At 44.1% G+C, this 21,475-nt stretch overlaps 2 protein-coding genes across 2 annotated transcripts; both read right to left on the reverse strand.

The window, feature by feature from the left end:
• Nucleotides 1-3,080: 3,080 nt before the first annotated feature.
• Nucleotides 3,081-7,805, reverse strand: LOC109909431 (uncharacterized). The gene is made up of 5 exons (XM_031795236.1): nt 5,377-7,805; nt 4,223-5,211; nt 4,041-4,106; nt 3,862-3,937; nt 3,081-3,292 (listed from the first exon to the last, which is right to left on the reverse strand). Exons 1-5 carry the CDS (start codon nt 7,718-7,720, stop codon nt 3,090-3,092), a joined length of 3,678 nt encoding a protein of 1,225 aa, XP_031651096.1. The 5' UTR covers nt 7,721-7,805; the 3' UTR covers nt 3,081-3,089.
• Nucleotides 7,806-7,854: 49 nt separating this feature from the next.
• On the reverse strand, nt 7,855-20,687 carry LOC109909525 (uncharacterized). Its single transcript, XM_031795277.1, has 12 exons — nt 20,641-20,687; nt 15,686-15,782; nt 11,748-11,904; nt 10,807-10,860; nt 10,544-10,715; nt 10,396-10,432; nt 10,173-10,284; nt 9,788-9,975; nt 9,313-9,450; nt 9,011-9,167; nt 8,190-8,243; nt 7,855-8,098 (listed from the first exon to the last, which is right to left on the reverse strand). The coding sequence occupies exons 1-12, from the start codon at nt 20,685-20,687 to the stop codon at nt 7,923-7,925; spliced, it is 1,389 nt and encodes a 462-aa protein (XP_031651137.1). The 3' UTR covers nt 7,855-7,922.
• Between the last annotated feature and the right edge of the window lie 788 nt (nt 20,688-21,475).

A 21,475-nucleotide genomic window follows, 5' to 3' on the forward strand; every position in this document is an offset into this window, starting at 1 on the left:
TTTACCAGCATGGTGTTGCGCAGCATTCTGCAGCGATATGCCATCCCATCTGTTTTGCGCTTACTGGCACTGTCATTTGTTTTTCAACAGGACAATGTCCCGAAACACACCTCCAGGCTGTGTAAGGGCTATTTAACCAAGAAGGAGAGTGATGGAGTGCTGCATCAGATGACCTGGCCTCCACAATCACCTGACGTCAACCAAATTGAGATGGTTTGGGATGAGTTGGACTGCAGAGTGAAGGAAAAGCAGCCAACAAGTGCTCAGCATATGTGGGAACTCCTTCAAGACTGTTGGAAAGCATTCCAGGTGAAGCTAGTGAGGGCTGAGAATCCATTCTCACATAGGTACCTAGTTGCAAAGGGCATTGATTTATCAAGGCAAGAAACTCTGAGCGCAGCCCTATCCAGAAATCTGGCAGTGGCTTCTGATTAAATTCAATTGTCACAGAACCACTTGTTGCAATTTTGATGAAGCTCTCTTGTTCAGATATCAGTAAGTGGACTGGAGGCAGGGCATGAAAGGGATAACGAATCCAGTTGTTTGTGTCATCCGTTTTGGGAAAGTACCTGCGTAATAGCACACCCAGGTGTTTCGCTGTACCACATTTGACATTGTCCGTAAGCTTGAGTTCATTTGCACACAAAAAAATCATATAATGATGGAAGAACCTGTCTGTTGTCCTTGTTAATGCAGATAGGAAAGAGCTCCAACTTCTTAATCATAGCCTCAATTTTGTCCTGCACATTGAATATAATTGCAGAGAGTCCCTGTAATCCTAGATTCAGATCATTCAGCCGAGATAATAGGATAGGCCAGTTGTGTGAGAAACTCACCTTCATGCAAGTGGTCAGACAAGTGAAAATTATGGTCAGTAAAGAAAACTTTAAGCTTGTCTCTCAATTTTAAAAAAACGTGTCAATACTTTGCCCCTTGATAACCAGTGCACTTCTGTATGTTGTAAAATCATTACATGGCATGCCCATATCATTGCATAATGCAGAAAATACACAAGATTTCAGAGGCCTTGCTTTAACAAAGTTAACCATTTCCCTGTAGTGTCCAAAACGTCTTTCAAGTTGTCAGGCATTCCCTTGGCGGCAAGAGCCTCTCGGTGGATGCTGCAGTGTACCCAAGTGACATCGGGAGGAACTGCTTGCACGCACGTTCCCACTCCACTATGTCTCCCTGTCATGGCTTTGCGCCATCAGTACAGATACCAACACATCTTGACCACCAAAGTACATTTGACGTCACAAAGCTGTTCAGTACTTTGAAAATATCCTCTCATGTTGTCCTGGTTTCCAGTCATTTGCAGAAGAGGATGTCTTCCTTAATTGATCTGCCATAAATGTAACGGACATATACCAGGAGCTGTGCTAGGCCAGCCATGTTTGTTGACTCATCCAGCTGTAATGCTGTTTCAAAACATCTCCTGCCATGTCACTGATGCGTCGTGAAACAGTGTTGTTTGATGAAGACATTGTCTGTATAGTTTTCTTGGTCTTTTCCCCCAGCATTGTCCCAGCCATATCCACGGCAGCAGGAAGAATGAAGTCATCCACAATAGTATGGGGCTTGCCTGTCCTAGCCACTCGGTAGTTCACCATATAAAATGCTTCTAGCCCCTTCTTATTAATGGTATCTGTTGCTTTTAAACATGTGTAACTACTCAAAAGTCATCTTATTCTCGCTCAAAAAAATCCTCTGGCTTATTTTTCAAATTGTCACGTTTCGTTTCTAAATGTCTGCGCAAGAGGGAAGGTTCCCGCGAGAGAGTAATGTTAATGTGATTGGATGTTCATTATTTGACTAGGCTACCCTAGTTCGAATCCAGGCTGTATCACAACCGGCCATGATTGGGAGTCCCACAGGGCGGCGCACAATTGGTCCACCATCGCCCGGTTTTGGCCGGTGTAGGCCGTCAATGTAAATAAGAATTTGTTTTTAACTGACTTACCTAAAATATATATTTTTTTATTAATTAGGCAGGTGTTCCTAATTTTTTGTCTCTGTTCAATATCAGGGAAGTTGTTTCGATATTCCAATTCGTAGACAAGTTCTCTGCATTTGTGGCTATTAAGCCCATGAAACTGGTCCGTGTGATTCTTCCCACTGGGCACAGACATTAATTCAACACCTATTCCACGTTGGTTCAACGCACCCATTGTGTGCCCAGTGAGTTGATATGTTTAGCAAGCTCAGACTCCATGTCATGAGATGAGACCTTGTGTGCCTCTGCTACTTTATAGTGCTCTTATGCACAGCTACATGTTTTTTGTTTTGGCAATGTATCTCTTCAGTTTATTTTCCATCCCTCGCTGCTGCTCAAATGGGCTTCTTTCCCTCTCTCACTTCCTTGGCTGCTCTCTCAAGAACCTCAAGGGGGCTAGACCCCTGCTTGTTTTATATTTGTAACCACAGGGAATGATGTCTGCTCTGAAACAATATAAATCTTGAGTTCATATGCGTGATGCATTGCAAAAATACTTTGCATATTATAAATAAAACTGACAAAATGTAATCATTTGTATGGGATATGGTGGCCATTGGCTCAGCTTACCCCAAGACAAACATTTATACTATATTAGCCCCCACAGCTCATCTAGGGGTGGCTCAATTTACCCCACTCTCCTCTAACCTATATTTCCGTTGGCGCAGCCAGGTTTTTATACATAACCCCCTCTGTATCAGAGGGGTTGGCAAGGCAACAGGGCCTGGAGGCTGAGGCTGTGTTCCATGTGTCAGCTGAGCCAATGTTTCTTTCCCTAATGTAACACCAACATCCACTCTGCCTACCTGTCATTCACAGTTTGCCTTCACAGGCTCACAGCAACACAACACAACTATTGATTTCCACTCAAATTACATAAACAAGGATGACAAAAATAATATATGTTAAATATATGTTATTATCACAAACTGTAAAGATGCTGTGAAATGTGTTGTTTTACAGTGTTGAAATATGTTGTTTCATTACCATGGGAATAGTAAAAGAGTTGAACTATACTTAAATGAACAGTTGATAAGGCTGTGATATCTTTAGATAAGGAGCTAAAAACAACACAAGATGATTGCAAAAATATGTTTTATTGTAGGACTGTAAGCAGAGGGACTGGTAACAGGAGTTGAGGTGCTGCCTTAAAAAGTCGTGCAGGCACAGCTCTCACTCCATTAGAGGGAAATAATCTACTATTTTTCTTGTGGGAGAAGCAAAAGACCCTTGCAAAGGCATTGCAGATGTGCTGGAGGAGAGATGGTTTCTTCCTTTTCTCATCTACAGCCACTGCACCTGAACAGATTACAGGATACATCACATGACCTAATCACCACATTACAATAGTATTTATTTAGGAAAATAGCCTCATGGATTTTTTTAAATAAAAAATAAAAAAATCTACCCAATTTCGTGGTATCCAATAGTTTTTTTAGTAGCTACTATCTTCTCTCATTGCTTCAACGGGAGAGACGAAGGTTGAAAGTCATGCTTCCTCCGATACACAACCCAACCAAGCCGCACTGCTTCTTAACACAGCACGCATCCAACCCGGAAGCCAGCCACACCAATGTGTTGGAGGAAACACCGTGCACCTGGCAACCTTGGTTAGCACACAGTCGCTGGTGCGCGATGAGACAAGGATATCCCTACCGGCCAAACCCTCTCTAACCCGGACGACGCTAGGCCAATTGTGCATCGCCCCACAGACCTCCCGGTCACGGCCGGTTATGACAGAGCCTGGGCACGAACCCAGAGTCTCTGGTGGCACAGCTGGTGCTGCAGTACAGTGCCCTTAACCACTAGGCCACCCGGGAGGCCCTTCAGATGGATATTTTGACAGAAAACAATATTACGACTCTTACCATCAGAGCCAAGGGGAGCCACTTTTCTCTTACATGGTTTCTTTCCCTCTATTTCTCCTTTGTTCTTAGAGGATTTCTGTGAATAAAACAAACCAAACAATGTAAATGACACTCGCCTGTTACATTACATGTGGGCTTAATATTCCCCAAGAAAATAAGAGTCAAATAAACCCCTTCACCTTCTTTTCGTTTTTCCCCTGTCCTGTTGTCTCGGGTCCTGTCTCCACAGCCTCTTCATTCACCTTCTTGGTTTGAGAATGAAAGCAGCAAGAAACAGATATGAGTCAATGCGTCACAATCAAACTCCCAATAACTAAATTACCTACTTATTCTTGGTTCAGGTATCTGACTCTCTCCTTACCTGTGAGAAGGCACTCTGTCCAGCCCTGAGTAGACACTGGTTGGTCTCCAGTGACTGGTCGGCCATGTGGTGGTCTGTCTCCAAACCACAGTAGTCTTTAAAGACCTCTGATCTGACACTGGTTTTCTCTGAGCAAGCATCATCTTCAAAGATCTCTGATCTGACACTGGTCTTCTCTGAGCCAGTGTCATCTTCAGCCATCTCTGCTGGAGCCTCCAGGTCTTCCCTATTGTCTAGGAGCTCCTCAGAGACAGTGCTGTCACTTACCTCGAGGCTGGGGGTATACCTCCCACTTCCAGAGCTCCTTGCCTCCCACTTCCAGAGCTCAGCGTGATCACAAATGCTGCATGCGATGGTCTCAGCCATGCATTGAATGGCAATCTCACAACTTTTGTGCATTTGGGCACTGTTTGCCTCTGCCCCTAGTGATAGTCTATCAGCAGAAGCCTCCACAATGGCGGCCACTGCATCATCACCCCTAAACTGAATGCTCTCCTGTTGGCTGAATACAACGACAATGCCAGCCATATACTTCAGAACATGCCGTATGTTGTCGAAGAGCATCGACTGGAGCTGGAAAGGAGCCTTCACACTCCCAGCTGGGAGTGATTCCATGAATGTCAGGTGACCCATGATCCCCTGCACAATGTCTCTGAGGGTCTCTGAGTTGATGTAAGTCACCCCGTGGGCCAAGCGTAGCTGAATGTCCTCCTTAGCCAGGCTCTCTTCCTGCAGGATGGAGGGAGCTTTCTCCAGCATGTCCTGCCTGGCCTCTCGGATATATGGAGAAGCAATTCTCACTTCCTCCACCTTTTGGGCAGGGGCTCCCAATGCTGCCTTGGCTGAGCTGGAGGGCCCAGACAGTAGGGAGCGGCTGAATATCCTCTCTAGCTGATGTGAGGGTTGGTCCACCACTGGAGTGGGACTCCCTACACAGCCCTCCTCATTGGTCACGTCAGGGACCTTGGCCGTAGCCCCAGAATCCAATCCTAAGAAAACAGGGTTTAAAGCTAAAAAAGTGTTTTTTAATGTTTAGCACTATGAAGTATATGCCCAGACAGCAAATCTGGCATACGTCTCCAAAGTTACAACTTAGTATTACAGTCCAGATTTGGGACATGTAATATGTGAAACAGCTTATAAATGTAGTTTACCTTTCTGGATGCTGTCCCTGGATTTTTTAGGGTTGTCGCAGGTCTCCTGGAGGATGTCTTCCACCCTGGTGCTCAGGACCTGGCAGATGGTCCCTACTGCCTCCCAGTGGTCCTGGTTTAAAGAGCTAGAGGAGTCCATGTCCAGGGAGCTCTCCCTCACCAGAGTGCCCCACAACCCACACGACCAGGTGTTGTCGCTATGCAGTGACTCATCACTGGATGAGGTTGCCAAGTTGTCATTCAACTGTAGTGCTTCTTCTGGTGGGGTATGTGGCAAGCCCAATAAGTTTTCCACCAGATTCTTCATTGCCCGCTCTATGATAAAATAGATCAGGTCCGTGAAGAACTTTTTGGAGAGCCTAGGGTTGGCCGCCATTTCTTTGAGAACAGGCTCCGACCCGCTTTTTCGGTATGCTGTCTCCCGGCCCATCTTGGTGTCCAGGAGCAACTGGTACACCCGGCAGATCATCTCTTTAGAAAATAAATGGATCTTACCCCGGAATATCCTGTTACAAAGCCTACTTGAGGCCAGGATCTGTCCCAGGAGCATAGCTGCAGGATTGTACAACCCGCAATCATCTGCACTGATACTGTCAGCATAGACCAGCCTGACAATGACATCAAAGATGTTATCGGCTGTAACGCCTGCATCTCTGTCTAAGTTCTGGCTTCTTCTGCCACTGCTGTTACTGTCAAGCTCAGACCTGGCTAAAATGGGACTGATGGGAGGCTGGGTATCGTCCATTTTCTTAGCAGGGCTGCTGGCCTGCTGCACCTCCACAGGCCTCTGCGTGATGATAGGGAGGGACTCCTCACTGAAGGCTTCATGGGAGTCCCTTCCCTTAGCCCTCCCCAGCTCTGCTTCAATAATAGTGGACCAGATTGGGATGACCTGAGGCTGAGCCCTCATGACCTCCAGCTCACAGGCCACATCTCCCACTAAGGTGTGGCTCAGGCACTGTACCAGCAGGGGGTAGCCATCGATGTTGGGGTCCAGGAGCTCCTGCATGCCCTCATCCTCTTTAATAATTGTGTCGTGGGCTGTATAGTAATTTCTTAGGATAACCATGACAATGTTACAGGCCACTATCACTTTGTCAACCAACGACTCAGCAGAGATGCAGGTCTTATCCCAGTGAAGGGCACCAGTCTGGTCAATGAGAATTCCAATGACCACCCTGACCAGCTCCAGTTCCTTCTCTTTGGAGAGGAACTCACTTTGGCTCGCCAATCCAGATGTGAAGAGGGCATGGTCCATGACTGTCAGAGTTATGGTGTCCTGTAGAGTGTGCAGGGTTGAGGCCCTTCCCTCTGAGGGCGTGGTAGCTGGGCTGTAGTCCATGTTCTGGAACAAAGGAGTGCTTGTGATGTTGTCCAAGGTGTCCTCACTTAGGGCTGAGCCAATGTGCTCAACCATCCATCCCTGCTCTGTCCGTCCTTGAGATGGCGTGAAGCTTGGAAGAGCATCAGGGACTTCAACTCTCTCAAATATGAGACCTCCCATCTTCGTGGTTGCCATTCTCTCCTCTGGGAAGCTATTTACAGCACCAGAGAAGGGAAGATCCTTGCTTGCTGCATCCTTTATCTCTCGACAAACGTTGACTGCCAACTCTGATATGTTGTACCTTGATGCTCCAGAAATTCTGCAGTCACTGCCTGATGTTAGAACGTGGAGCTTCTCCTTGGCTTTCCTACACGCGCTCCAGAACATCATGGAGGATATCATAGACATTCTGGACACCAAGTAATCAGTGACAGAGGTGTAAAGGCCTTGAAGGGACAAAGCCCCAGGGGAGGATGGTCCAGCTTCATCACTCTCCATGAAGAGCTGGACATTGTGCAGAATCACAGCCACAGTCATAGCTGCCCTATTCTGGAGCTCATCCTCCATGTCTGAGGGGAGCGTTGGGAGATGCCGGCCCATAAGCCTACACCTAGGCTCCAAGTTAAGCTTCAGCAGCAGGTGGAACTTTTTAGCAATTATCCTAAGAACCCCCCGGATCCGTTTTTTACCTGACCCCTGGGAGGAGGGGGGAGGCAACCCTGGGCTTCCCCTCCTGAACCTAGGAGTGAAACATACAATATCCGTATCTGCACATCCCTGGCTAGTGCTGGTGTTACCAGAGGTAACAGATTCCCCAAGGCACACTGATGAGAGGGGTCGTTCATCTTGCCCAATGCAGAAGTCGTCTATGGACTTCTGGTACAAGGCTATGGCCGGGAGAACCACCTCATTAACTACAATGACCACCCAGTCAATGGACTCCAATGACCGTTCCTGCAGGTCATCTATGGTCATGTTCTTAGGAAGAGAAAAGTAAAGAAACAACATAAGTGACATCATTTCTAAGATGTTTGATATCAAAATATGTTTTGTGAAGATGACAGACAGTGTACAAGGAAAAAATATATATATACCCTTTTTCTAAGCAGTTTCTTAATCAACCTCCGCTGCCTGTAATACACAAACAATACAATTCCTCACAAAAACACAAGGATCCGATTTCTTCTATTGGACAATAAATGGTTCATAGCAAGAGCAGGACTCACGGGTGTAACATCAGGTATTCAGCTACTGAAATTATGTCCTCTCCGGACAATGGACGTGACATAGCCATGAGAGAGTTGACATGATTCTTCTCTAGGCTCACTGGGCTACCCTGGGATGAAGAGGAATAGCCCCTTTCCCCACCCTCAGATGTCAGCTGGCGGCCTGGTGGCTCTGAAGCAGAACGTGGTCATATTCATAAAAATAACAGCAAATCAGGCTATCCCATAGGAAAGAATGTTGACCTATCTACTGTGTCACCCACCGGTAGTCTTTAGTGTTGTGACTGTTACTGTGCGTTTGATAGGTGGAAGAACGTCTACAGAAAGAGAGGAAAAGAGATGTGAATGGTGGATCCTTCCAGGATAGAATCTTTAAGAATTATACCAACAAAATGTGTTAAAGAATCCCCCTGCCAAGGGCGCTGTGGGTGTCACACCCTGACCTTAGAGCCTTTTTATGTCTCTATTTTGGGTTGGTCAGGGTGTGATTTGGGTGGGCAGTCTATGTTCTGTTTTCTATGTTTTGGTATTTCTATGTTTTGCAGAGCATGGTTCTCAATCAGGGACAGCTGTCTATCATTGTCTCTGATTGGGAATCATACTTAGGCAGCCTTTATCCCTGTTGTGTTTGTGGGATGTTATCTTTGTTAGTGGCACTATAGCCCTGCTTCACGGTTGTTCATTTTGTTTCTTGTTTTGTTGGCGTCGTTCCATAATAAAGGAAAATGTACGCTCATCACGCTGCACTTTGGTCCACTTCTTTCGGCGGCTGTGACAGTGGGACTAATTTTCAGCGTGTGTTGTTTGTTTATGTCTGGCTGGCTCCATGTCGTCTAGCTCTCCCCCTTGTGTGAGAGATATCACCACCTCCAGCTTGTGGCTTCAGCCAATCAGACTATCCCCATGTTCACATTTTTCCTGTGTGGGAATTAAGTTCCCTGTGTGTGTTAACTCTTGTACTGCCTTATTCCGTCTACCCGGGGAGGTGTCAGTGGGTCACAAACCAGTAAAATACTTATGAGCCGGATTGTTCTCTTTCAAAATGTAACCATTTGGAAGACTTGAATTCCTGATCAGTACTCACTGTAACTAGAGTTGGCTGACAGAGGGGGTAGCGCTGAGCAGACTCCAGCAGTCCTCTGCCCTCTAACCTTGGTTGCCTCAGCTGTTCCCCTCAACTCCCTCCCTGCTTTTGCCTTGCAGCTCGGTCTGGGGCCACATGGAGGCTTTGGCACAAAGCCCTGAGATTAACAACAATAGTAAGAAAATCACATCACCATAGATACCAACACTTTCACCAAAGACATGATAATACCAAGTGACAAGAGGCTCTAACCATAGAATTAGAATCAGAATTCACATTTTGTCATGGGTTCTGGTTCTTACCTGCAAGGGGTTGTTCTTTGTGGGCAGCTCCCTCTCACACACCACATCTGGAACCACAACTGAAAGTTTCAGTTCACTGAGTCCAGGGTCTGGGGAGGGAGTGCGCTGGAGTGCCTGGGTGTTCAAACGGGTCTCAGTCTTGAGTAGAGAAAATAACTTAGAATCAACCCATATGAAGCTACAGTACTTATGAGTGCTTATAATGATCCTACTTGTCCCACAACAGGGCAAGAGACATTACTGCACATTAACAACATTTGACAGTTAATAAACAAGTTAGTGAGACTTGAGCTTGGTTCTCTGTAAATTCTTAGATTTAGATTTTTCCTCCATTTCATCTGAGTTGATTACAGACGCCCTGTGGGCTGCGTGGCAGAATGTGCTCCTTAGCCAGGATATCTCCCTGCAGGATGGAGGGAGTCTTCTCCAGCAAGTCCTGTCTGGCCTCTGGGCCATATGGAAATGCAATTCTCACCTCCTCCACCTTATATGCAGGGGCTCCCAATGCTGCCTTGGCTGAGGTGGAGGGCCCAGCTAGTAGGGAGTGGCTGAAGATCCTCTCCAACTGACATGATGGTTGGTCCACCACCAGAGTGGGACTCCCTACACAGCCCTCCTCATTGGTGACCTCCGGAACCTTGGCCCTAGCCCCAGAATCCAATCCTAAGAAAACATAGTCACACTTAAAACTGTTTTGAAGCTAAAATGTTCTTTGTTTTTGATCAGCACTATGGAGTATCTTCTCAGACAGTAAATGTATTATGGCCCAAATCTGGCCTACGTCTCCAAAGTTACAACTTGGTGTTACAGTTCAGAATTGGGACATGTAATATGTGAAACAGCTTATGAATATAGCCTGCCTTTCTGGATGATGTCCCTGGCATTTTTAGGGTTATAGCAGGTCTCATGGAGGATGTCTTGCACCCTGGTAATCAAGACCTGACAGATGGCCCCTACTGCCTCCTGGTGGTCCTGTTGTAGGGAGGTGTAAAAAATGCAAATTACATAATTTCTAAGTAGTTGGATGTCAAAATATGTTTTGGCAAGACGATAGACAGTGTACAAGAAAACAAATATATTTACCCTTTTTCTAAGCACTTTTTTAACCAACCTCTGCTGACTGGAATACACAAACAATACAATTCCTTGGTTAGTAGACTGACCACAAAAACACAAGGATTCTATTTATTCTATTGGACAATAAATGGTTCATAGCAAGAGCAAGACTCACGGGTGTAACATCAGGGATTCAGCTACTGGAATTATGTCCTCTCCGGACAATGGACGTGACATAGCCATGAGAGAGGTGACATCATTCTTCTCTAGGCTCACTGGGTTACCCTGGGATGAAGAGGAATAGCCCCTTTCCCCACCCTCAGGTGTCAGCTGGCGGCCTGGTGGCTCTGAAGCAGAACATGGTCATATTCATAAAAATTCCAGCAAATCAGGCTATCCCATAGGAAAGAATGTTGACCTATCTACTGTGTCACCCACCGGTAGTCTTTAGTGTTGTGACTGTTACTGTGCGTTTGATAGGTGGAAGAACGTCTACAGAAAGAGAGGAAAAGAGATGTGAATGGTGGATCCTTCCAGGATAGAATCTTTAAGAATTATACCAACAAAATGTGTTAAAGAATCCCCCTGCTGCCTCGCAGCACTAGCTGTGCTACCAGAGACTCTGGGTTCGCACCCAGGCTCTGTCGCAGCCGGCCGCGACTGGGAGGTCTGTGGGGCGACGCACAATTGGCCTAGCGTCGTCCGGGTTAGGGAGGGTTTGGCCGGTAGGGATATCCTTGTCTCATCGCGCACCAGCGACTCCTGTGGCGGGCCGGGCGCAGTGCGCGCTAACCAAGGTCGCCAGGTGCACGGTGTTTCCTCCGACACATTGGTGCGGCTGCCTTCCGGGTTGGATGCGCGCTGTGTTAAGAAGCAGTGCGGCTTGGTTGGGTTGTGTTTCGGAGGACGCATGACTTTCGACCTTCGTCTCTCCCGAGCCCGTAAGGGAGTTGTAGCGAAGAGACAAGATAGTAGTTACTAACAATTGGATACCATGAAATTAGGGAGAAAAAGGGGATAAAATTTAAATAATAAAAAATAATAAAAATAATCCCCCTGCCAAGGGCACTGTGGGACAAATTTTCAGTGTGTGTGTTGTTTGTTTATGTCTGGCTGGCCCCATGTTGTCTAGCTCTCCCCCTTGTGTGAGAGATATCACCACCTCCAGATCGTGGCTTCAGCCAATCAGACTATCCCCATGTTCACATTTTTCCTGTGTGGGAATTAAGTTCCCTGTGTGTGTTAACTCTTGTACTGCCTTATTCCGTCTACCCGGGGCAGTGTCAGTGGGTCACAAACCAGTAAAATACTTATGAGCCGGATTGTTCTCTTTCAAAATGTAACCATTTGGAAGACTTGAATTCCTGATCAGTACTCACTGTAACTAGAGTTGGCTGACAGAGGGGGTAGCGCTGAGCAGACTCCAGCAGTCCTCTGCCCTCTAACCTTGGTTGCCTCAGCTGTTCCCCTCAACTCCCTACCTGCTTTTGCCTTGTAGCTCGGTCTGGGGCCACATGGAGGCTTTGGCACAAAGCCCTGAGATTAACAACAACAGTAAGAAAATCACATCACCATAGATACCAACACTTTCACCAAAGACATGATAATACCAAGTGACAAGAGGCTCTAACCATATAATTATAACTCACATTTTGTCATGGCTTCTCACTTTGCCCTGGGCTACTATTTTAAACAAAACTGTATGTGGGTGGGGCTTAGGCCCATATATATCATTAACATATAATTGTATAGAAACCTATTATGGTAACTGTCTTATTATATATTATATTTTTTATTATGACGCCTAGGGACCTGCTGTTGGTTCATCTTTTAGAACAACTTAAAGGGTTATAGGTAAAGAAGGCAGCCTGATAGGAAGTGGAAGATGCCATGTAGAGCAACATGGGCATATTCATTATGCTGATTCTGTTGCAAAACGTTTCATAAACGGAAGCAAACGGAATGAAACAGGGAGGAACCTACCTGAATGTATCCAATAGAAACTCAAGTTTTTGTTGCATAACGCAACTGTTTGGACTAATGATTACAACCCAGTTTTCTACAGTTTAATTCGGATTTTATTTACCTGCTACTTTATCTTTTTTTTTTTACCTTTTGGGATTTTACTTTTTCGCCACTCATATCACTTGGAACCTGTCGAACCTGAAGTTGGATTGCAAAGTTTTTTTTGACCAGTAGGCCCAGCCTATTTAATGCATTGCATTTTGAAACAGTGGAATATTGAAAAGGGGAATTGCTGTGAAGATAGGCCTCGTGCGCAATAGCCTATTGAATGATGCAATATACTTAGAACTTTGTGAAATTGCCATGAAGTGGTTTAATGCATAATATTTGGATGCATTGCATATTGTCGAATTGCTGAACTATGGAATTGCCATGAAGTAGTGGCAATCCTGAATGAGTTGCATATTGGAACTTTGTTGAATCATGCAGGGAATATTGTGGCTTCATTTTGAATGTGCAATATTGCATATTGGAACTTTGAATTGTGGACATGGTGGAATTGGTTGTGGAGTGGATCGTGCTAGGAGTGCTGTGGAATGTGTCTTCATGTCAGTCTGTCAGATCATGTGAAAATTGAATGTTGGAAGTCCCATGCGTGAAATGAATGGAAGGACCATGGAGATCCTATTAAATTACTAGAGTGGCATATGCCATACACCCTCAAAGTCAAATAATGGGGCGAAAATGGCAGCCATCTCGGTCAGGGAGAAATCGAAAACTGGTATATTTGGAATGAATGGCAGTAGAGGCATGGGTGAGGCGTTTCCTGCTTTTACCTATGCAGGAAAATACAAGTAAGGCATGTGATGTATCAGAAATTTTGTAATGGAATTACAGTCAACCTAAAATATTGTCATATAATTACAAATACAGTTTATACAGGTATTATACACATTTCCTGTATAAATAGCCTCTAAAATATAGGTAAACAGACAATAAATGTCTAAGGAAAGCTGTGAGTGCTGTTAGGATACAATATCAGTACTTGTTGCATGTACAACTTGTCTAAGTCCTATCATCAACTGATTCCAGCCAATGTATGACTGGTGGTTGACTGCATTTTTGTAAATGGAATGTTGGCATATTGGCAGTTAATTTGAAAGATTTATGGAATCTTCCCTCTAAAACTGACTGGCTAGCTACCTAACAAATGTACAGTGCAGATAAATTCTTCACATTCATTGTTTTACACAATATCACAGCACTAGCAAACCATGGTAGACCAACTCCCTGACCAACAATGCTGTTCATGTCCATTTTAATTCCTAATTCTTTGGGATGGACAAGCTCTGCATGAAATGAAACTTTAATTCATGTCGACAGGTTGATCATGAAGTTGAAATGTGGAAATTGTTAGCAACATTATGCACATTGTTTGTGTGCAAACTCAAACTTTGAAATTGCATCATTGAAACTGAATGGCAAATATGTAACAAAGAGATCGCAATGTAAAGGGTTGTAAAGGAGGGCAAAACTGACAAAGCATCATCAATACATCAACTACTGTGTAAGGAGAACAAGGAGCATGATGGTCATTCCAAGTGGTATCTGCCCAGCTTTACTTAGTCAAGCGGAAGGAGTTTTACCAGTAGAAGGTCATCGGCTACTTCTATCTCTCACCTAAAACCTCAAGCTGAAGCTGAACGCGCATCTCTCGTGAAATGTGCCACTAACATAAAATTAAAAAAATGCACTGGGAAAGGAGCCAGATGAATTGCTAGCTAGAAAAAAATAAGTTTGCATTGGAAACCAAAATTGCATCCAGAGCAGCAAAAATCAAGGTATTGGAGAAACCAAGGAAAGGGATCATGAAATATATAAAGGAAACAAAGATGCCAGAAACATCAGCTCACAAGCTAACCTGACCAAACTTTTCCACACCACATCCAAAATCCACATTTCTCCTGTTTTCTCTGCTTAGAAGATCATGGAACCAAGTCATGCCCAGAGATGCACATTGAAAGTAAAGACTACAAGAAAGGGGATGGAGACGATACAGAGACAAAAGAAACATCAGCGACTGAGCAGTGCTCTGGTCTCATTGGAGACACTACCTGGTCATACTGGGGCCGGTGACAGTCCTGATATTCACACTGTATATGAATGAGTGATGGCCGAACGGCATAGGCAAGATGCAGTAGATGGTATAGAGTACAGTATATACATATGAGATGAGTAATGTAGGGTATGTAAAAAATTATATAAAGTGGCATTGTTTAAAGTGGCTAGTGATACATTTATTACATCAAATTTCCATTATTAAAGTGGCTAGAGTTGAGTCAGTATGTTGGCAGCAGCCACTCAATGTTAGTGATGGCTGTTTAACAGTCTGAAGGCCTTGAGATAGAAGCTGTTTTTCAGTCTCTCGGTCCCTGCTTTGATGCACCTGTACTGACCTCGCCTTCTGGATGATAGCGGGGTGAGCAGGAAGTGGCTCGGGTGGTTTTTGTCCTTGATGATATTTTTGGCCTTCCTGTGACATCGGGTGGTGTAGGTGTCCTGGAGGGCAGGTGGTTTGCCCCCGGTGATGCGTTGTGCAGACCTCACTACCCTCTGGAGAGCCTTACGGTTTTGGGCGAGCAGTTTCCGTACCAGGCGGTGATACAGCCCGACAGGATGCTCTCAATTGTGCATCTGTAAAAGTTTGTGAGTGTTTTTGGTGACAAGTCAAATTTCTTCAGCCTCCTGAGGTTGAAGAGGTGCTGTTGATGTTGCACCTTCAACACACTGTCTGTGAGTGGACCATTTCAGTTTGTCTGTGATGTGTACGCCGAGGAATTTAAAACTTTCCACCCTCTCCATTACTGTCCCGTCTATGTGGATAGGGTGCTGCCCCCTCTGCTGTTTCCTAAAGTCCACAATCATCTCCTTTGTTTTGTTGACATTGAGTGGGAGGTTATTTTCCTGACACCACACTCCGAGGGCCCTCACACCTCCTCCCTGTAGGCCGTCTTGTCGCTGTTGGTAATCAAGCCTAACATTGTAGTGTCGTTTGCAAACTTGATGATTGAGTTGGAGGCGTGCATGGCCACGCAGTCGTGGCTGAACAGGGAGTACAGGAGAGGGCTGAGAACCCACCCTTGTGGGGCCCCAGTGTTGAGGATCAGCGGGGTGGAGATGTTACCTACCCTCACCACCTGGGGGCGGCCCATCAGGAAGTCCAGGACCCAGTTGCACAGGGCGGGGTCGAGACCCACCTGTCATACAGAGAGTGTGATGACTTTCTGGTTCCTAGCCAGGTGTGGGGGGCTCTCAGTGGCTAACAAGGTTATCCTCAGGCTGGACTGTGAACCTTGGGTCCAATCTCTGTGGGCTGCAGTGCAGGGGGCTTGAGGCCCTTTGTGAGGACCCCACGCACAATCTTGCCCAATGTTTTGAGCTGATGCCCTCTGGAAATAGATAAGGTCCCACTGTTCAGCAAGAATAGGAGCAGGGCAAGTTTCACTCTGGCAGCCATCAGACTGCTGAACAATGGGACATAGGTGCTTCTACACCTGCATTGCTTGCTGTTTGGGGTTTTAGGCTGGGCTTCTGTACAGCACTTTGAGATATCAGCTGATGTACGAAGGGCTATATAAATACATTTGATTTGATTTGATTTGACAGATGCAGGCCCAATACACGGTTAGGCTGTAGGCAGCATAGACTTTGAATTTTTGTGACTTGTGTACTAACTTTACAGTTTTCCGTACTAAAGTGTGTTGTGTTTGTGTATTTCTATGCTGACTTCACAAAATGAATTTCCTTGTAAATGGACAATAAAATATATCATATCGTAGTGGAGACAAAGTGCAGCGTCCAAGCTGTATTGACCTCCATTACTGAGGCAGAAGAAACCAAGGACATATCCTTGGACAAAGAGCACTCTCCCACTGACAGCGCCCTGGGACTTCAAAGGTGCATGGAAAAGATGCAGAAAACAGAGTCACAGCCTCTACCTGTAAATTCAAGGTTTGCTGCAAACAGTGACAGTGTGAGTGAAATCAGAGAACCATCAGTGGTCAAGCTGCAGAGACAAGATAGCCTTGAAGTGACAAATCCTACTGATTAACGTTTTATAGAAGAGGTCTTCTTGAAATGTAAAGGTTGGATTAGTGGTTCAGTCTACCTCAAGGTGGTTGAAGAGACATTTCTGAATCCTCCAGTTAAACTCACCTCACTCAACACAGACAACACTGATATCGACAACTCAAGAAACAAACCAGGGCCCGGTTTCCCAAAAGCATTTTAAGACTACATTTATTTTAGAACCATAGGATCCTATGGTTCTAATGATGAACTTAGCCTTAAGATGCTTTTGGGGAACTGGCCCCAGGACAATCAGTACACCAAAGCACACACACTGACAGTGGAGACAGTGGCACCTCTAAAGTAAAGAGAAAAAAAATGTGACTCTCAGAAGGGACAGAACAACGAACAAAACAAATCCTAAAGTAAAACAAGGGACTACTTAGAATAGGATGAAGAACAATGAAAGATGGAACAAGATGGAAATGCTAGATGAGTTAACCCATTCTGTTACCAAAGAACACTACTAGACTTACTACAACTTTGAATCACTTGACTGAAAAAAACCCTGTTAAGACTGACCAACAACAACGACTTACTGACCTAACAAACCAGTTCCAGTCTTAACCATTCAGCTCAAGAACACACATATGCTTGCACCACAGGCGGCCAGTGGCTCCTTCATTGGGGAGGACTGGTTCATAGTAATGGCTGGAATGGAATAAATGGAATTGTATTGATCATATCAAACACATGGTTTGATACTATTCCATTGACTGCATTCCAGCCATTATTATGAGCAGTCCTCCCTTCAGCAGCCTCCTGTGACTTGCACCCGTTTACATGAAGATCAACACATGCACACACACACATGAAGAGACACTTCACTTTTTTCAACTTTTGTGTATTATGTTTATGATGTCATTTTCATTTCTTGCTCTATTGAAATGACGTTGTTTATTGGGTCTGGTATGTAACAGCCATTTTGTGTATAGAAAATAAAATGTATGGGAATTGTTTGGTTGACTGAGGATTGGATAGAAATATATAATTAATATAGAAATACTTATTGTGTATAGAATTGTATTTAATTTAATTTTACTTTTTTAATTTTACCTTTATTTAACTAGGCAAGACAGTTAAGAACAAATTCTTATTTTCAATGACGGCCTAGGAACAGTGGGTTAACTGCCTGTTCAGGGGCAGAACGACAGATTTGTACCTTGCCAGCTCGGGGATTTGAACTTGCAACCTTCCGGTTACTAGTCTAACGCTCTAACCACTAGGCTACCCTGCCGGAAACTGTCTTATTATGGTGACTACAGGTATCTGCCAAAATAAAGGAAAGTGTCTTTATAGGGCATTGGGCCACAACGAGCCACAACAGCTTCCATGCACCTTGGCATAGATTCTACAAATGTGTGTAACTCTATTGGAGGGATGCGACAACATTCTTCCACAATAAATTCCATCATTGGATGTTTTGTTGATTGTGGAAAACGCTGTCTCAGGCGCTGATCCAGAATCTCCCTTAAGTGTTAAACTGGGTTGAGATCTGGTGACTGAGACAGCCATGGCATATGGTTTACATCGTTTTCATGCTCATCAAACAATTTAGTGACCACTCATGCCCTATGGATGGAGGAATTGTCATCCTATGGGGGCATAGCCATGGTAGCCAATATAATGCCCTGCCCAGCATTTTATACATGACCCCAAGCATGATGGGATGTTAATTGTTTAATTAACTCAGGAGCCACAAGTGTGTGGAAACATCAGCTTTCAATACATGTTATATCCTTCATTTACTCAAGTGTTTGCATGATTTTGGCAGTTACCTGTATATATATGGATATCTTTTTATTTTTTATTATGACATCTAGTGTGGCTTGTTGTTGGTTCACCTGTTAGAATAGCATAACCTCATCTGGATTACCCACCTGGATCAGTGGGACAATGGACAATTAACTTGTGAGTAATAAATAATTTAACAGCAACTTTCAAGTCTCTCAACCTGTATTTTGCTGTCTATAGAGTTGGCTTTTATTTTTACAACTGCCACCACACGTACTCCATCCATATGAAGTTACATGAGTGCTTATAACAGCGTAATTGTCCCACAACAGGGCAAGATACATTACAGCACATGAAGCAACTTTTGACAGTTAATTAACAAGTTAGTGAGACTTACTTTGAGCTTGGGACTCTGTAATTTCTTAGATGTACAGTTTTCCTCCATTTCTGCAGCAGTTTATCCAAACAAGACCTGTAAAACAAACCCAGGGAAATGATATAGAGGAATCAACAAAACACAAAGCAGGGGTTTGAATGGGCGCCACATTTTGTATTACTTACACAGAAGTGCATCAACCTTGGTCCTTTCCAAAGCACAGAAAAAGCTATTCAGTTTTTGCCTGCCACGTCTACAAAATTCAACTACAACTGGCATTACATGAAGGTTGCTTCATAGAATTAGGAATTATAATACAAATTAATAAGAGCTCTATCGGTTGCATTATGACGTTTGATGTCTGACATTATTGTGTCACGTACAACTCCGCATCAAGACCACGCCCCTCACCCACCTACCCACCAAAGAAATGAATGCCTTTTTAATCACATATTAAATCTATTAACCATATTATTATCCACAGAAATAGCTCTATATTTTCAAAACCCTAAGAAATAAATGGAAGTTATGCATGTCTAAAACGTTGTAAAATAATTTAAAGTGACGTGTAGACCATATCAGATCGCTTTACAAATCGATCAGGTACCATTCAGCACAATGGTAGCAGCGTTGATGATGAGGTTATTTTTTTAATGCCCAGTCATAGCGCTGATCTCCATAGTGCTGACACATGCTTGTTCTGCCAGCCTACAGTATTTCGTGAATGACCCCACAAGAAAAGCTCCCTCACTGGAAAATATTATTTGAATTTGAGCTCAGTCCAAGATTTCACACTCGACCTACAGCTTTATTACCGGTACGGCTATTTCTAGTTCTGCGTCGCATCTGCGTCGCATAGTTATATTGCATAGTTGCATAGCCTACCTGTTGAATCTCCACACAGAGTCTAATCCAAAGTAAATTCGAAATACTCATAGTAGGACCTTTTATTTTTTTTATTTAATGAGCGAGCTAAGGCCTGTTGGATTCTGTATTTTACATTATAGCCATTAGCATATATATGATTAAATATTATCTGATGTTGGTTGTGTGAGGTGTCTGCATTTGTGCACTGGAGCATCATTATGAGATTAAACAACTGCTTGCTACTTGCCTGTTTGTGTGTGACAAGAACTGAGTAACATGGTGTGACCTGCATGTTGCAAAACTGTAGATAACAGCCCAGCAGATGCTTTGTCCTTGTGTTTGTATGTAACAATATTGAGCACATGGTGTGACTTGCAAAGTTGTGATAGGGAGGGGTGGTCATCACGAGGTTTAACTGAGATGGAAAAATACTGAACACCACAATAGCAGGAACTGAGCAACTGTTATAACTAGGCTGCGATACCAGAACAGTAAGGATCTATACATCGACGGAGGGAGGACTCCAAGAAGCGCCAAGAGGCGGGGACCCGCCTGAGCGCCTGCGATAGGCTGGGCAAGTTTAAACCACGCCCAGTCTCTACTGTGATAGGCCAACAGACGGGTTGGAACTATGTCTATTACAGTATAAGAACAACTGTTTACGTACATCCTGTCAGTTCTCTGTTCTGCCCTGCGTGGTATTACAGAGAGCCCATATATACGAAAGTTGCATTTGCCATTTATTACTTAGCTAATAAACATGACATAGTATAAAATCGGTGACTCATTGTTATATTTATCCTGATACCAGATTCGAATTTATGCACTTTTGAAATGTACAGTGACATAATTCAGAACATGGGCCGTTCTTACAGTATTCTCCCTGTACACCAAGTCAGAACCGTAAATAAAGGGGGCATATAAAGCAGACAATGAAAGCTCTTACAATATTCTATGATGAAATTTCTCTAAAACAGTCTATAGGCTACATATGCACCACCAAGTCAGAACAGTAGGCCAAGTTATGAGGTGGGAATATACCAAATTATTGGGATGAGGCACATGAGCTACTAACAGCTTACTACACAGCATACACTGTATTACTTTCTTAACTACAGTATTCATATCTCCCTGGCATATTACATAATTTATGCAGCAGCATACAATACATTTTTGGACTCAACTTGTTGTGCTGTACTCACTTTAACAGGAAGGTGGCGCGGCGGTCCTTCTTGTCGGCAAATGTCATCAAAATCTGTCATTCTCTGGATTTATGGTGCTTTCAAAACAGCGGGGAACATTGAAAAAACAAGGTTGAATCATGACGTCAGTGATCTTCAGGTCTGAGCTCTAGAAAGAGGCCCGAGTTCTCGACATGGAATTCCGAGTTGGATGACCGTTCAAAACGTATTTCCCAGTCGGAGCTCGTTGTCAGAGTTCCTAGTTGTCTTGAACTCACTGAACTCTGAGATTTCCCAGTTTCCAGTTGTTTTGAACACGGCAGAAGTTATGCTGGAATGACAGCATGGCCAATGTTTTCAACCTTATCTGGCCCATGGTGTTGCATGTGAATGTTTATCCTTTTAAGCTTGGAAAAGAGACCATTAAATCCACACTTGGACCCCACACCCACTCCACTGACTAGCAGGCTAGTGATTGCTTTGCAACGCTTGCAGTTAGCCACTGATTCCTTTCAAACCCCTCATTATTGAATTTGAGATTTCAAACTTGTTGTGTAATGATTATGTCCAATGGCCGATGAGCACCGATGTTTTATCTATAATTTGTCTTCATATGACAAGGATTTAAAAGGATTTGCAAGTAGATTGTCAACTTGATTTATGATGATGACTGCTTGTCTAGTTTACTAGCTAAGATTTTGAAAGTATGATGTTGACATCAGTCCAATCAAAGCTACGGTAGATATGTGATTTGACTTCATTTTATCTGTGGCAAATGACCTTGAGCATTCTTGGATGGGCACTTCTAATGTAAATCTATGGCAGCACCCAAAGGGATTTAATTTTTGAGCTCTCC

The sequence above is a fragment of the Oncorhynchus kisutch genome, linkage group LG18, assembly GCF_002021735.2.
Source record: "Oncorhynchus kisutch isolate 150728-3 linkage group LG18, Okis_V2, whole genome shotgun sequence".
NCBI classification, from domain to species: domain Eukaryota; kingdom Metazoa; phylum Chordata; class Actinopteri; order Salmoniformes; family Salmonidae; genus Oncorhynchus; species Oncorhynchus kisutch.

Bases quoted from the DNA above. Each gene is read 5' to 3' on its own strand.
- LOC109909431 (XM_031795236.1), bottom strand. From the start codon at position 7,720: ATGATGTCACTTATGTTGTTTCTTTACTTTTCTCTTCCTAAGAACATG. The intron at 5,212-5,376 runs GTAAACTACATT...CTGTTTTCTTAG, and splicing joins CAGGGACAGCATCCAGAAAG to GATTGGATTCTGGGGCTACG. The intron at 3,938-4,040 runs GTGAAGGGGTTT...TTTTATTCACAG, and splicing joins AGGGGAAAAACGAAAAGAAG to AAATCCTCTAAGAACAAAGG.
- LOC109909525 (XM_031795277.1), bottom strand. From the start codon at position 20,687: ATGACATTTGCCGACAAGAAGGACCGCCGCGCCACCTTCCTGTTAAA. The intron at 9,976-10,172 runs GCAGGCTATATT...ATGTTTTCTTAG, and splicing joins CAGGGACATCATCCAGAAAG to GATTGGATTCTGGGGCTAGG. The intron at 8,244-9,010 runs GTGAGTACTGAT...CTCTTTCTGTAG, and splicing joins GTCAGCCAACTCTAGTTACA to ACGTTCTTCCACCTATCAAA.